Source organism: Notolepis coatsorum (genome assembly GCF_963971535.1).
Source record: "Notolepis coatsorum genome assembly, chromosome: 3".
In the NCBI taxonomy this organism is placed as follows: Eukaryota; Metazoa; Chordata; class Actinopteri; order Aulopiformes; family Paralepididae; genus Notolepis; species Notolepis coatsorum.
In genome coordinates this window covers 108,967,444-108,984,936 of record NC_140167.1, presented here as the reverse complement: position 1 = coordinate 108,984,936, position 17,493 = coordinate 108,967,444, and the positions used below count along the sequence as shown (strand labels likewise).

The 17,493-nt window shown below is 44.2% G+C and overlaps 1 protein-coding gene across 1 annotated transcript in view; it reads right to left on the bottom strand.

Annotated features, from left to right (window-relative positions):
• heg1 (heart development protein with EGF-like domains 1) overlaps window positions 1-16,229 on the bottom strand; it is a 52,273-nt gene extending 36,044 nt beyond the window's left edge. Inside the window, exon 1 of the mRNA XM_084310204.1 lies at window positions 15,084-16,229. Coding sequence (XP_084166330.1) covers window positions 15,084-15,429 — 346 coding nt within the window. The 5' untranslated portion in view covers window positions 15,430-16,229. The remainder of the gene's footprint in view (window positions 1-15,083) is intronic.
• Between the last annotated feature and the right edge of the window lie 1,264 nt (window positions 16,230-17,493).

The following is a 17,493-nucleotide window of genomic DNA, read 5'->3' as shown; positions in this document are numbered from 1 at the left end:
TATTACAGATTGGAGTGTCTGTATACATATTTGGAGCTTTCAAGTATGTTTTAATCTGTTTCCATACCTTCAAGGAGCTATGTACTATAAAATTCCCTTCATATAATGACTTGTTTATCTTGACAGGGCTATTCAAAAGGGCTAGGAGAGAGGTTCCCTGACAGGCTGCTCGCTCCATTGAGAGCCATGCAGGAGTGACCTCCTCCATGCCCTCCGTAAGGTTAGCACTTCTCCAGAAAGCCATATTGTTTAAATGTGCAGACCAGTAGTAACATTTGAAGTCTGGAAGACCAAAGCCACCCTCATTTTTTGTTTTACATAAGTGTTTTTTGCTAATACGTGCAGCTTTATTCTGCCAAATAAAGGGGATTATAATCGAGTCTAATTTTTTGAAATACCGCTGTGGTATGAATACTGGAATTGACTGAAAGATGTATGTAAATCTCGGAAGAACCACCATTTTAATAGCGTTTACTCTCCCAACCAGTGACAGTGGGAGGGTCTTCCAAAAATCTATATTCTGTTTCAACTGTTTTATTTTTACTTTCCAATTCTCTTCCAGTAAGAGTTCAGGTTTTTTAGTAACGGTCACTCCTAGGTAAGTAAATCTATCTTTGGTAATCTTAAAGGGGATAGAGTTCAATGAGGAGCTATCCTTATTTATTTGTATTGGCATTAATTCACTTTTATCCTAATTAATTTGAAAACCTGAAAGAGAGCCAAAATAATTAAACACTTCCATAATTGGAGGAAGGGACTCCTGTGGGTTAGATACGTATAACAAAATGTCATCTGCATACATTGATAAATGATGCTTTTGCCCTTTTATGGAGACAGGTGATATTCTAGGATGTTGTCGAATTTTTGTAGCTAGTGTTTCTATGACTAAATCAAAAAGATAAGGAGAGCATGGATCTCCTTGCCTTGTCCCACGGTATAGTGGAAACTGAGAGGAAATATCCTGGTTAGTAACTACACTTGCTGTGGGATGAGCATACAAAATCCGTATCCAGTCAATAAATACCTTCCCGAAACCAAATGCCTCTAGGGTCACATACATATATGGCCACTCGACCTGATCGAAGGCCTTCTGAGCATCCACTGAAATCACCACTGTCTCTGTATTGTGTTTCGTATAAAGTATATTGAATAACCGTCTTAAATTGTAATAAATATGTCTATTAGGAATAAAGCCCGTTTGATCCGGGTGCACTATCTTCTGAATGTGAGCTTTTAGCCGCTTGGCCAGAATCTTGCTAAGCAGCTTTGTTTCAATTTGAATCAGTGACACAGGTCTGTAAGATGATGGTTCTAACTCATCTCTGTCCTTTTTTTAAATTAATGAAATATTTGCATTATACAGCGTTTGAGGTAGTCTACCATCCGATGCGGCATGTTTAAACATACGAAGCAGCAGCGGAGATAGTTCCTTAGAGTAGTGCTTGTAGAATTCTGCAGTAAAGCCATCAGGGCCAGGTGCTTTATTGTTCGGTAATTCTGTAATTGCCTCTACTATTTCTCCTATGGAGATGTCCCTTTCCAATGCAGCTTCTGCCTCGCCATCAAGCTGAGGTAGGTTTAATTCAGAGAGAAATGCCTTAATAGCATCAATGTCATGGTTGCCATTTGATGTATACAATTTTGAATAGAACTCCGTAAAACGTGCATTTATCTCTTTAGGGTCTGTAAGAACAGTGCCTGTGTCTGATTTTATTTTTAGTATTGCACGGGAAGCTTGCGCCTGTCTTAATTGACGTGCCAGCAGTTTCTGAGGTTTGTCACCTATTTCAAATTGTATCTGTTTTATCATATTCAATTGCTTATTGACCTGTGCAGATAAAATAGTATTATACTCATCTCTTTGAGATACTATAGTACAGGTGTTCTAGTTGAGACACAGAATCATCCAACTCCACTAGTCTTTTTGACATTTGTTTTCTCCTACCTGCCACGTATGATATGATGCTACCTCTAAGCACTGCCTTGATAGCTTCCCACAGTGTTGAGTCATCCACATCCCCTGTATCATTTGTGTCTATAATGTCAGGTAGCCTAGCTGACATGTATTTTAAGAAACTCTTCTCTTTTAAGATTGTGTTGTCAAATCTCCAGGTGCGTTCCTTTCTATGTCTAGTGAACCTAACATCCAGTGACATGGGAGCATGATCACTTATCAGGATAGTATGGTATTGTGTGTACACAACATTGGATATCAGTTTAGAGTCTAACAGCATGAAATCAATCCTAGAATAGGATTTATGCACTGGAGAGAAAAAAGAGTAGTCTCTATTGGTAGGATTGCGTAGCCTCCATATGTCAACCAGGTTTCGATTGTGCATGGCACTTTTTAACACCTCACTGGCTTTGCTGTTCACGGATACCTTTGATGACTTTTTATCCAACACAGGGTCAATTACACAATTGAAGTCGCCACCCAATATAATATTTGTATTACCGATGTCAGGAATTCTATTCAGAACTGTCTCAAAAAAAAGTGGATCATCAAAATTTGGACCATACACGTTTATCAATGTTACAGGAACACAATTAAGTGTCCCTGATACAATTACAAATCTACCATTCGGATCCGCGATTGTGCATTCATGATCAAACGACACACCCCTCTTGATAATAATAGCGACCCCTCTGGCCCTGGCCCCGAAGTTTGATTGAAATATTTGTGATCCCCATCCCATGCGTAACTTGTTCCTGGCTATATTCTTAATATGTGTCTCTTGAAGATATATCATATTAGAATGTTGTATTAATTAGACGGAGATGATGAGAGGGTGTTGAAAATTAAATGAATGGACTAGATGAGTTTCTGTCCGTCACGTGTCTAGTCTGCGCGTGAGAGAGGTACGTTTGGCTGCCGCCGCTCTGTCTTGAGATTCATTCCATCTTTATTTCATCTTGAAGGATCATTGAGAGCAAGTGAATCAAAGTGAATGAAAACATTGCGTGTGTTGGGGGCACAGAAGCTAAAAGCAGATTTTCCTAATTCAGTGCAAACTCTGGGGACCTCTGCGCGTTTAGTGTTTGGACTGCTGTGGGGAAAAAACTGTTCTTGAAGCGCGTGTGTTTAGTTAGAATTGACCTGTAGCGACCTGAGGGCATGCGCTGGAATATGTGGTGTGCTGGGTGGGAGGGATCATTGACTATTTTACCGGAGCGGGTGACTGTGTGCGTGAGGTGTGTAGATGGAGTCCAGAGAGCCTGAACCAGTTCCGCAACCGTTCCTATTTCCGGGGTAGGCCTGATTGGCCCCGACAGGCACGTGACCCGCCACGGCCACGCCCCCGCGGCAGCCCCAGCACGTGGCAACGAGGCTGCTGTGGTTCACCGCCGCGTTCCGCCTTCAACGCCGCAGAGTTACCATACGCTATACAATATACTATGCAATGTACTACTAATATACAATACGGCTCACTTTTCCCACTTCAATGACAGAGCTCCGTCGCGGCAGCATTATGTAGCAGTAATCTCCCCTTTTTTAGCATCGACAACTAGCTCAATTGGTAACGCTGCTTGGCTGTGGATACTATGGTCCGTTTGTGACAAGTTCGATTCCCTTAAGTTTTTTTTTTTTTTTTACCATACAATTTACAGTAAGGTGTATGCGTTGCAGTGCAAATGCTTCTTACTGTTGCGCTCCAGAGACCGTTACTGTACCATACAATATACAATACGCTATAGTGCAATGCACGTTAAAAAAAAAAAAAAAAAAAAAAAACTTAAGGGAATCGAACTTGTCACAAACGGACCATAGTATCCACAGCCAAGCAGCGTTACCAATTGAGCTAGTTGTCGATGGTAAAAAGGGGGGATTACTGCTACATAATGCTGCCGCGACGGAGCTCCGCCGCGACAATATTATTAAACAGCGGCTCTGTCATTGAAGTGGGAAAAGTGAGCCGTATTGTATATTAGTAGTACATTGCATAGTATATTGTATAGCGTATGGTAACTCTGCGGCGTTGAAGGCGGAACACGGCGGTGAACCACAGCAGCCTCGTTGCCGCGTCCTGGGGCTGCGGCGGGTCACGTGCCTGTCGGGGCCAATCAGGCCTACCCCGGAAATAGGAACGGTTGCGGAACTGGTACAAGCGTCCAGAGAGGGAAGGGTGCAGCCAATTATTTTGGAGGCTGTCTTGGTGATGCGTTGACGTTTGTGTTTGGTGTGTTTGTCAGTGGAACCGTACCACAGACTGTGATGGATGAGGTGAGGAGGATGCTTTATATTATGGCGGTGTATAATTGGACCAGCAAGCGTTGATGATGGCAATGGTGTTAATCACCAATAACCACCCAACTTTATCATACAGGATACAATGATGGGTACCATAACTGTCACCGGTGATAAACCTAAGGGCAGAATGCTATACAGAATCCAAAGGCTTTAGAGTGGAGGCAGCAGCATGTCTATAAAATACATCTCTATAATTAGCTTCCACGACCCTCCTTCTGCTAAGCATAGGAAAAAAGGTTTCTGTAAAAAAAGCCAACCTTCTGTTCTGTCACAGTTTACATGCAAGATTATCTAGATATTGGCCAATGGTGGAAGAATTACTCAAATCCATTACTGAAGTAAAAGCAGAGTAGGGCTGGGCCATAATTTGATTGATTATCGTATCATATTGTGATGACACAGACATTATGATATTGTGATATTGTTGTGCGCAATTCTGTAATCTAAATTAATTAACAACCACATATTAACTAATGTTTCTCTCAAAATGAGATTTTTTTGGGGGATGTTATCTCAAAGTGTTTGGTTTGATATCACACTTTACAATATCATACAGTTCAATACGATTAACTGCAATTTGATTTATCTTTTTCATACGTGATCAGATATCATGATGCCCGAAAGTACTGAAAAGTAAAGGTCCTTCATTAACAATTATACTCAAGTAAATGTGTTTAAAGTACTTTAAATGTACTCCAGAATCAAAACTACAAGTACTTCTTCATAATTATGTCCTCATGTGTATTGCTGAATGAGGAAACATTGCATCTTTGACCCTCTACTCTAGTGAAGTCTATAAGCTAAAAAAGGTTGGTAGTCCAGTTATGGTTGTTGGATGGCTTACTCTTAATGGCTTAATCAAGATTATTAATTAATAGCATATAGTATGCAAAACCCTTTATTAAAAGTAACTAATAGTAGTTGGAGGTGTCACAGATACATATACTAGAGAAGAAAGAAGGATGTTTGATTGTAATTGTATTGTATTGTGGGGGACAATAATGGACAATAGAATTCACATTCATATTCTGTCACCTCCATGTTCAATGTTATGCACAGGGTGTGGTTAGAGGGCATTGACGTTATGTAGTCACACAGGGTTGACGTGATGACGTATTAGTTTGTATTAAGGAAGTAGGAAGTAAACATGACACGTTACGTGTATTGCATCTAAACAACCGTCCGCATTCCTACAGTGGTGACCCCGACGTTCGTTTTTGGACGCTTCCAAAGATTGGATTACATTTTTTTTGAACAAGCAAACATGTCTGTGAACGCTGTAGCAGTGAAGCTACCGGAGTTCTGGGAGCAGCAGGCTGCTGTTTGGTTCGCGCAGACGGAGGCGCAGTTCGCTATACGGAGGATAACAGAGGATGATACAAAGTATTATTACGTGGTATCGGCGCTCGGCGGGGCTACCGCATCCAGAGTAGCACATCTGCTCGGGAATCCTCCGGAGGATAGTAAGTACGACACACAGAAAGACGTGCTGCTGGAAACTTTTGGTCAAACGGAGTCTGAGCGTGCACGTCAGCTACTGTCTTTGCCGGGCTTGGGCGATGCTAAGCCATCGGAGCTAATGGATCGAATGTTGGCTTTACTACCAGGCAACCACAAGCCTTGTTTCATCTTTAAGGAGCTATTCCTGCAGCAGCTACCATGGCAAACTTGTGCGGTCGGCTTTGGCTAACTCTCCCATTATAGACTATCGGGCATTGGCTAAAGAGGCTAAAGAGGCCAATGCTACACAACAGTGTCAGGTGGCTAACAATATTGTGTACCAGGTGGATGACTCTCCGCCCCCTGCTGTTGCTGCTGCCCTGTCCAGAGCCCCCGCCCCGGCCCAGAGACAAAAGCCCACAGGTATGTGTTTCTACCATGCACAGTTTGGCTCTAAGGCTAGAAAATGCCTACCCCCATGTAACTACCCCCATGCCAAGGTGTCGGGAAACGAGAGGGCCAGCACTCGCTAGCTGCCATGAGTGTTGGCCATGAAGGCAGTTTATTATTTATTAGAGACACACTTTCTGGGCGGCGTTTTTTGTGCGACACTGGGGCCACTGTTTTGGATATACAAGCCGGAGTACGGGGTTCACCACTAGAGGCGGCCAACGGCAGTCCCATACGGACCTATGGTGAACGGCATGTGACATTCTGTTTGGAGGGACAGCATTTCTCATGGACGTTTGTTACCGCTGAGGTGTCTAACCCATTGTTAGGTGCAGATTTTTTGTGTGCCCATGGGCTGCTAGTGGACATTAAAAACCGGCGCTTGGTCAGCGCAGAGACTTTTAGCTCATTCCCATGTGAACTCAGTGGTTCTAGCTCCTCAAGGCTGTCCAGTACCCTTACTGCCTCTGAGTTCTCGAGTATGTTGGCTGAGTTCCCAGTTCTTACCATGCCAACTTTTTCAGCAGCTACAGCTAAGCACGGTGTGGAACATTATATACCGACTGCAGGCCCGCCAGTACATGCCCGTGCACGGCGCCTGGATCCAGGTAAACTGGCTATTGCTAAAGCGGAGTTTGAGGCGATGGAGTGCCTCGGCATAGTGCGCCGGTCCAATAGCCCCTGGGCCTCGCCACTCCATATGGTGCCAAAGGCCGCCGGAGGTTGGCGCCCGTGTGGTGATTATCGCCGCCTGAATGATGCTACGACCCCTGACCGCTATCCTATACCACACATTCAGGACTTTTCATCTCGCCTTGCGGGGAAGGTCATATTTTCTAAAGTGGACCTGGTTCGTGGTTATCACCAGGTGCCGGTGCAGTCACAGGACATTTCCAAGACCGCGGTAATCACCCCTTTTGGGCTTTTTGAGTTCCTCCGCATGCCTTTTGGGCTCAAGAACGCTGCCCAAGCATTTCAGCGCCTCATGGACAGTGTGTTAAGGGACCTGCCTTTCCTGTTCATTTATTTAGATGACATCCTCATCGCCAGCTCCTCCAGGGCTGAACACATGGTTCACCTCCGCACACTTTTTGAGAGCCTGAGTCAGCATGGCTTGATTCTTAACCCAGCCAAGTGCCAGTTTGGACTGCGAATAATTGATTTCCTCGGGCACCGCATCACAAAGGATGGGGCAGTGCCTCTGCCATCAAAAGTGCAGGCTGTGAGCGAGTTTCCGCAGCCCTCCACCGTCCGGGCACTACAGGAATTTTGGGTATGGTGAATTTTTATCATCGCTTTGTGCCTGGCGCAGCCCAGCTCATGCAGCCCCTCTACGAGGCACTCAAGGGCAAACCTGCTAAGCTCACTCTCACCTGGACGGAGGAGATGGAGGGAGCTTTTAAAAACACTAAGCAAGCCCTGGCTACAGCGGCCATGTTGGCGCACCCATTACCTGAGGCGCAGATCGCTCTCACAACCGACGCATCGGATTATGCTGTTGGGGCAGTGTTGAGCAGCTAGTCGATGGTCACTGGCAACCCCTTGCCTTTTTTAGTCGGCAGCTCAGAGCCAGTGAGCGCAATTACAGCACCTTTGACCGGGAGCTCCTCAGCCTCTATCTGGCGGTACGGCATTTCCGTTTCCTGTTGGAGGGCCGACCATTCACAGCGTTTGTCGATCACAAACCGTTGACCTTTGCTATGGCCAAGGTCTCAGAGCCATGGTCCGCTCGCCAGCAACGCCAGTTGTCCTCCATCTCGGAGTTTACAACAGACATCCAACATGTGGCCGGGAAGGACAACCCTGTCACCGACTGCCTCTCTCGTGCTATCATCAGTACGGTCCACCTCGGGATTGATTATGCACAGATGGCAGCCGATCAGCTTTCCGACAAGGACGTCCAGGCATGTAGGACCACCGATACAGGTCTTCAGTTGGTGGACATCTCTTTTAATGACACTGGTTCTACGCTCCTGTGTGACATCTCACTTGGGCAGCCTCGCCCTGTTGTCCCTGCCGCTTGGAGGAGGCGTGTTTTCGACGCCCTTCACTGCCTTTTCTCACCCGGGCAGGAAACCATCTCAGCTGTTGGTGGCAGCCAAGTTCGTCTGGCACGGTCTTAAAAAGGATGTTCGGGATTGGGCTAATTCTTGTCTAGAGTGTCAACGGGCCAAGGTACACCGCCACACCAAGGCCCCACTAACCCATTTCAATGTGCCTGAAAGGCGGTTTGATCATGTGCACATAGACTTGGTTGGGCCACTGCCACCATCACACGGTTGCACCCACCTCCTTACCATGATTGACAGGACAACCCATTGGCCGGAGGCCGTGCCACTTTCTTCAACTACATCTGCCGACATTGCACAAGCATTCATCGGCACCTGGGTTGCCCGTTTTGGTGCTCCATCGGATATAACCTCCGACCGGGGGCCTCAGTTCACATCGGAGCTCTGGAATGCTGTGGCCCAGGGTCTCGGGGTGAAGCTGCACCGTACAACGGCTTATCACCCTCAAGCCAATGGACTGTGCGAGAGGTTTCATAGGTCAATGAAGGCCGCATTCAGGGCCAGTCTTCGGGACAATGGGTGGGTTGACAGACTTCCGTGGGTCATGCTGGGCCTCCGATCAGCCCCTAAGGAAGATCTTCAGTCCTCCTCAGCCGAACTGGTTTATGGGCAGCCATTGCGAGTCCCCGGGGATTTCATGCCCAACACCACAACGCCTTGGTCTGCTGGCCAGCAGCGGTCTGTTTTCCTGGACAATGCCAAGGTATTTAGGCCGGTGCCTACGTCACAGCACATTGTGCCCCAGGCTTATATTCCACCGGATCTCCATACAGCAAAGTACGTTTTTGTCCGCCATGATGCCCATCGGTCGCCACTACGGCCACCATATGAGGGGCCTTTTCGTGTTCTGGAGACAGGGGACAAGTCATTTGTAGTCGAAATAGGAGGGAAACCGGACCACATTTCAGTGGACCGTCTGAAACCGGCTCATGTGGACCTGGACCGTCCGGTGCCTGTAGCTCAGCCGCCGCGGCGCGGCCGCCCTCCGGCCATCAAGACCTCAGACCGCCCTCCGGGGTCTACGGGTTCCACCATGACGCAGGGTTTCCCCCTGGCCGTTAAGTCCTCAGACCACCCTCTGGTGGTAACTGGTCCCGTCGCTACACAGACTCTGGACACCCGAAGCCGCTTCGGCAGGATTTTACGGGGTCCTCAACGGCTCATGCTGCCAGTTCTTGTGAATTCTGGGGGGGCGCATGTGGGGGACAATAATGGACAATAGAATTCACATTCATATTCTGTCACCTCCATGTTCAATGTTATGCACAGGGTGTGGTTAGAGGGCATTGACGTTATGTAGTCACACGGGTTGACGTGATGACGTATTAGTTTGTATTAAGGAAGTAGGAAGTAAACATGACACGTTACGTGTATTGCATCTAAACAACCGTCTGGCAGTCTGTTTGTTCCGCATTCCTACAGTATCTCATTATATTGAAATCTCAAAGTACACATACCTCAAAACTATACTCAAGCATAGTACTTGAGAAAAAAAGTACTTAGCAACTCTTGGATATGGCCAATCAATACAGTATCGATATTTAAAAATCCCATTTTGCTGCAATAAAATAATTGGAGTGAGGTGAACAGACTGAAGACGTTATTTTATTAGATAGATTTATTAGACAGATGATGTTATATATTTTTATTGCAGATGTTGACTACGTTTTCGGTTGGGGACATAATTTGAAAAAGGTAATAAATCACAATATATCACTATATTGCAATTTATCGTAATATTCGCAATATTACAATATCATGATAATATCTAATCTTATTGTGTGGCCTCTGGTGATTTCCCACCCCTAATATTCACCTCTTATATTTATAATATTTATTGTAATTGTAATCTCATAATGTACTGTGGGGTTGCATTAAAACCACTTTTCCACTGCAGAAGTATTTACGTAAATATCGTCCCATTCAGAGCACTGATCTGAAAAAATTATATTTTGTCCATGTGACATCTAACATAATTTTTGCGTAACATCAAATCCGTTTTACTGCTGCTACCTTTTCTTTATTTTTTTTTAACTTGTCCACCGCAGTGTTTTATTAATTTTACTCTTTAATTGTGTGTCCATTCATGTCTGTCTATTTTAACATTTGTCAACTGATGAGAGCTATTGGATACCTGAATTTCCCCAAGGGGATCAATATAATATAGCTATCTATCTATCCATCTAGATACATCTATCTATCTATCCAAAGTCAAGTCACTTTGCTTTGATTTCTGACACATTACTCATGGCTCTTGGTAACTAGTTTTAGTATTGATCTGGTCCCAACACCAATGCCCTATTCCTGCCCCATATCCCTGTGGGCTATGTGTGCATCACCACTGTATTGTCATTGATGTCTGGGGTTCTAGCTCTGTAGTCCTGAGTCTAGCAACACGGCAACCACCAGCACTGTTCAAAAGCAATAGTAGAGAGTCCAACAGTAAACTGTCGACAATGAGTGGAGGGAAGCGGGCAGGAATACACAATTGGTATCAGGAGACTTTCCCTAATACTAAAACCTGATGACACCAAGAGAAGACTCAAAATACAGAAATCAAAGCACAACCACTTGAATGTATGCATTTTAGCAAACAGCCCTCTAGGCACAGATCGCAAACACCTGTTGGAGACATGGTTTGAACCTCTGCTGAAAACACAGCCCTGGCTGAGAGACCAGGGGCTGAAATAACCCTCTAATGTTGCCTGGGGCTTTTTCTCAGCTTGATGGTAGATGTCCAGGCTTCTAATGCCACTGGTGGCGCTCCTGACTCTCCTCTTTTGATCTCAAGCTGTGGCTAGAAGCCGGTGCCCCTGAGCTTTTACAGCTCAGTCAGAGGATCCACAGACGCATGCCTCAAGCAATGGTCATTTCTACCACTGTGTCTACTTGACCTACCAACATGTATATCACTCAAACTGCCGCATATATCTGCATTGTAATAATGCTATTGCACTGTGACACTGCACTTCACAGATCTGGCACTTAGATTGTGTACAGATCTATATCAAGAGATCGTAATTTATAATTAGAGTCTCTCAGATCTCATTATGTGTTTTTGCCGTCTGTCCCAAATGCTCGGATAAGAAAGATTGTATTTTCCCTGCTCCCTCTGCTTGGAAAGGCTTGCAGAAAGACTTGAAACTAAAGGAGTTGGTGAGTCTGAGTTTAAAGCACTTGTAAGTTAAATGGTGAATTAATCTATTGGCAACTAACCCATCCATCTACATTCATCCACACATCCACATGCACACACTCACTTTAAACAAACACTCACCTTTAACATTCACTTTAGACACTTTTTAACACTACACCATATTTGTATCTATTTATTACAAAAATACATCCATACCTCATTTTTGCATCTTGCATTTTTTAAAGTTTGCATTTTGTATCTCATTGTTTGTATTGTACATTTTTTTTTACTGTATGAAGCACATTCTCAGGGAGCTCATACAACACCAAGCATTTCACTGTAATGTACATGTACTTTATATGTGACAAATAAAACAAAACTTGAAACTGTCCCTGTGCAGGTGTATATTGTTTTAGGACTGTAACACACATCATCTTCCCCTTCTCCATGTTGTGTGTTTCAGTGTGGTCTCGTCTGTAACTTGCTATGCTGCTCTCTTGGCCAGGTCTCCCTTGCAAAATAGATCAATTGGGATTTATTTCGAACCTGGATAAATACAGGTTAAAATAAATATAATATAAATAACTAAGTCTGATCAAAGTTTGAGCCAGTAGTGTGGTGAACTCCCACTAGGCTCCAGGCACCTGTGTGAGCAATTAGCAAGCCACGAGACATTCTGGAAAAGAATCTCCGGAAAGCGTCAAAACTTTCACTATAGCAAACAACAACAATGACTCATTAGCAGACAATAGCAGGCCTTTATAAAGTGAGTGGGGGAAGGCTGATCTAGAATCAGTTTTGACATTTGGATCCTAATAAATGAGCTAACCAATACATTTATTTGTTTACCTTTATTTACCAGGGTAGGTTCTCTGAGCATGAATGCTCTTTTTCCAGCAGCACCCTGCTTCACACTCACACTGTCACAGTTCCATTGACACCTGGGAGCTGGCCAGTACAACCACAGTCTGTCACTGTTGACCACTGAGCAACTCCACTGGTGCAATTGGAGGGTCAAGTGCCTTGCTCAAAGGCACTTCGGCGGTTGGTATTGAGGGACAGGACATTTTTCCTCCCGGTCCGGGGGATCGAACCTGTGACCTTCTGGTCACAAACCCGCTTGTCTAACCTTTAGGCCACCACTGCCCCCCGAATACAGCATTAGACCAGCATGTCTGCTCTGATGGGCCACAATAAAATGTTGCTACACATAATAGTCTAATGTTTCAGAAAGGCTTGGCTGTTGTATCTCCTCGACCCCATTTTCATGTAACATCAATTCCATACTACCTATTTATATTATTTCATTTAAATTGTTATGATACAGCTTATAAAGGTGTGTACACTGTCTCCACTCCATCCATGTGTGAGAGGAGCACATGTAGGCATGATGGAGAATGAACAGTAGCATGAATGGCATGTAGGACTATTGATGTAGCCTATAATCAGCAATGCAAAGTGAGATATTAAAGATATCATTGATACTTGTGTCTATATGGTAGGCTATAACATCTTCACATAGAAAAATGGCAAGATTATCTCACTCTCAATTAAAGTCCAAGGCTTGGAATGAATGAATGAATGAATGAAAACTTTATTAACAGATTGCAGAATGGGTACAGTGCAGTACAGCTCAATACATACAATTGTTAAGGGGATGCAGACCAGAGAAAGACTTTCGTCTTGTTTCCACCAGGGTCCCCCATTTCCAATTCATCGTAACATATATGACATACATGACATACAGATAGACAGTACTGCTACATCTATACATTTATGACATACCAGATTTGCAATTACAGTACTGTATTTGTGATACAAAAAGAGTCCAGAAAGAAAAGAGTATATACATTAGGCGTAGAAACTGTACATTGGATTGGGTAGGTGGGGGTGGGACTGTACATTGGAGGTGGTTGGGGGGGGGGGGGGTAGGAGTGGGGGGGGGGGGGGGTGTTGGCGGGGGTTGTGTTCGGACATTTACAGGGGCCAGTTTCGAGTTGCAGTCTCCCTTAGGTGTTTTTTGAGAGTGTTTTTGAAAGTGGGTAGTGATTCACATTCCTTTACAGCTTTGGGTAGGGCGTTCCACATTGATGTGGCATAATTGCGAAACGTGTTTAGTCCCTTGTTTGAGCCGAATCTGGGTTTAACATGATTTGTGGAGCTCCCTCTGGTGTTGTGATCGTGGTATTCACTGACCTTTGGGAAGTATTTAGTCATGTACATGGGTACCTTGGTCGTGTAGTGTATCTTGTAGACCAGGCCCATTGCAAGTTGCTGTACTCTGTCGTCTACTCTAAGCCATCCTAGGTTGTCAAAGTGGGCAGGGGTGAGGTGGGTTCTAGGAGTAAGGTCAAGCAGTAGTCTGACCAGTTTGTTTTGAGATGTTTGTAATTTTGTTTTTAGCGCCTTTGAGGTGCTTTGGTACCATGAGGTGCAAGCATAGTCGTAGTACCCTTGAATGAGTGCTCCTGCTAGAGTCTTCAGGGTATTCTTGTTTACCAGTGAGGAGATCCGGTACAAGAAACGAGTTCGTTGGTTGACTTTTTTTATTACATTGGATGCCATTTTGTCACAGGAAAGATTTGCCTCTAGGATGGAACCCAGGTAGGTAATATCTTCTTTCCTTGTGACAATATTGTCACCCACTGTAACTGAGAAGCCGTCGGTCTTGCTGAGTTTGTTATTTGAACCGAAGAGAATGGACTCTGTTTTGCCCATGTGTAATGATAGTTTGTTATCAGCGAGCCATATGCAGATTTTGCTTAGTTCTGAGCTGAGGGTTTTTTCAACCTGTAATTTGTTCTTGTCAGAGACCAGCAGGGCTGAGTCGTCCGCAAACAGGAACAAGTTGCAGTCACAAGCTGACGACATGTCATTTGCATAAATTAGGAACAGTAGCGGACCTAGTATGCTTCCTTGTGGAACACCACAGTTTACTGTGAGGGGGGGGGATAGGGTACCGTTTACCTCCACCATCTGCTCTCTCCCCTCCAGGTAGGATTGCATCCAGCTCACTGATAGACTATCAAAACCAATTGCTTTTAGCTTGTCAATCAGAATGGTGTGATTGACAGTGTCGAAGGCCTTTTGTAGGTCCAGCATGACCATGCCGCAGTATTTGCCCGCGTCCACCTCTTGTTTGATGTGGTCGTTTAAATAGAGAAGGCATGTGTCAGTGGAGTGGGATGTTCTGAAGCCAGATTGGAATTCGTAGATTAGATTTTTTTCCGCAAGGTATTTTTCGACCTGTTCGTATACAAAAAAAATACAACCAAAGATATAAGCAAGGATGTCTTTATATTTACTAACAGGGCGTCAAGGATGACATGGGGGGGGATATATTTTGAATTCTGGCATATTCTCCATGTGAGAATATGAATTCACCATATCTCCATGATTACATGTATGCAGCATAATCTATGATATATTATAGGCCATATTTGAGCTCACCTGCAGGCTTGCCTCGCCTTTTCTTTGCATTTAAAAAAAAACGTTCCTGTTTCCAGTGTGATTGCAAATGGGTCTGACTGACATGGCCAAAGCTAAAATAGGAGTTTCTACCACGCTGGCCATAAAGTACAGCAGCCTAGAATATGTTTAGTATGCAGTAATGTCACTTCCAAGGGAGGGACATTCTCTAATGGGACAACGGATAGGCTACCCCCCCCCCCCCCCATGTTTTACATTTGAAGTGGGTAGATTACCCACACTTGTGTTGTCGCCGTATACCTACCCTTACCTATAATATGTTCTTCTGTCAGGGTGGTCTGTGTTTCGTCCGTCCGTCTCCGCGGGACGACATGTCTTCCAGTTGATAATAAGAAGAAGCGCTCCCTGAAGTCCGAAGTTGTTCCCGGAGAAGACACGTTCTCGTCTACGGCAGTGAGTTGTTCTTCTTCGGGGCCAGTCGGCCCGATATAGTAGTAGTATCCCCTCGTTACCGCCGCTGTCCCGCCCGTGTCGCCGCGGCCACTCGGGCTGAACGTCCGTGCCTCGAGGCGGGGGACAGCAGCAGCCAGGAGGACCACCAGCACCGCAGACACACGGAGGAGCCGGAGGACGTGACTCAAAACACACGTTTCCATGATTCAAGACCCGAAGCGAGGAGCGGATTCCAAATAACGAGCCCCCGAATCGCCCGAGGCCACCATCCGGAGGAGGAACACTTTCCCTTTTCAATAATGTCTCATAATAATAACCCCCCCCCTCCTACACAAAGACGCTATAGATCCATTGAATGCGATGGCGGGTAATACTAATAAGTTTTGGAGTCCTCCGCACAAGTGAAGTTGAGACAGACGCCTGTTATCACATCGCCTCCTCGGCGCCTCGGCTCCTCCTCCCTCCTCCACACACAACAGCGATAGTGGTTTCCACCCAATTCCGCTATTTCAACGTTGCAGCTTTCCATCCCAAGACGTTCCCTCTACAGAGAGAAGAGAAGTGATCCAGGAACACTAGTGATCGGTTACCTTTGAATGATGAATAAAAACCAAGCTCTATTGTGAATCCCTGGGTTAAAAAAAAAAGTGTCACTGTATGGTAGGTTTACCTACTATAGCCTTTAGTCTACACAGCAAGGGCCTGCTGCAGTGCACACTAGTATTATACAGTACACTATTACACAAGCTCAACTATTTAATAGTTTCTTCAAGCAAGCCATGGCCAAAAGAAACATTTATTGATTGTATTCCATAAAATAATTATACAAATAAAAGATTGTCATTATCAAATATTAATCTGAATATTGAGATATTTTCTTTTCTTTCTTGTTTAATCTGTGAATTGTTTGTTTCTTTGTTTGTATATTGTATAAATTATTATTTTGTGTAAATTAGGTTGTACGCCGACCATCAAGTGTTGTTACTTGGGTTAGTTCAGGAATATGGGGCAGGTAATTATAAACTTTTTTGTTCTTCTTCCTGCTCCTTTTGGCCATGGTAGAACTGGATTTATGTGTTTGTATGAGAACTGTATGATTGATATTACTTCCATGTGGCAAATAAAACTCTGAAAAATATCTGAATAATGGGCCAATCAATTCATAACAATGACAAATAGTTATATAGGAGATTCTTAACATACCATTTCTAACACATTCCATGACACATGACCCCTGGAGGCCAGTAAATCAATGTCACATTTCAGATGGATAGTTTATATCATAGATATCTATAGAACACTAGATAGCTTAAGGCGGAGTCACCAGCGTCACTGAACCGCCGCCATCTTGCTCCAGTTAGCCTTGAGTGAGAGTGAGTGAGCTGCACAGACAAAAATACTCATAACTCGCTGAAATATTGACGGATTTACAAACGGGTTGGTTTGCTATAAACATCAAAGATGTAGTTATGATACTGCATACTTATAAAAAAAAAATTAAAGATGTTTTTTTTTTTACAAACCGCTGGACGTTAATAATGCTTGTAATAAACCAAACCGTTTGTAAATCCGTCAATATTTCAGCGAGTTATGAGTATTTTTGTTTGTGCAGCTTACTCACTCTCACTCAAGGCTAACTGGAGCAAGATGGCGGCGGTTCAGTGACGTCGCTCTCCATTGGCCGGCAGCGCGGGCAAGCTATCTAGTGTTCTATATATATCTATAGTTTATATCCTACCTCGTGTGTCTAGGCCGGGTGTGTATTTTATCATTAATAACAAGGCACTAAAAGGAATGCAACAACCTATAAGCAGGCCAGCGCTCCAAAAGTCCAGTGATGGACATTACAATTAAAGGGGCACTTCACCAAAAAAGTATGCAGATTTGTTTTGCACATAATCTCACTCACTCATACATTTAGTCATTTAGCTGATTTAGCTGACTTTTATCCAAAGTTCTGACAACAGGTCAGCAGGAAGGGTACAACTCTGGCAGCAAAGTAACATTGTTTGTCAAACAGTGTTGAACTTGGGTGCTACAGTCTTGAGTGCATAGTAGTATAGACATAATTAGCATAGTAGGTAGTAATATAGGCAAAGTGCATGATAGTAAAAGACAGTACGAAGGTTCGTTTTTTTTTTTTTTTTTAGATATTGATAGAATCACTCACAGTTAACCACTCTTTCCCCACTGGTGGTTCACAGGCACGGCACTCAAAGGGGGCACTTCACAAAAGAAAAAAATCTCACACAGTTTTGCACACATGA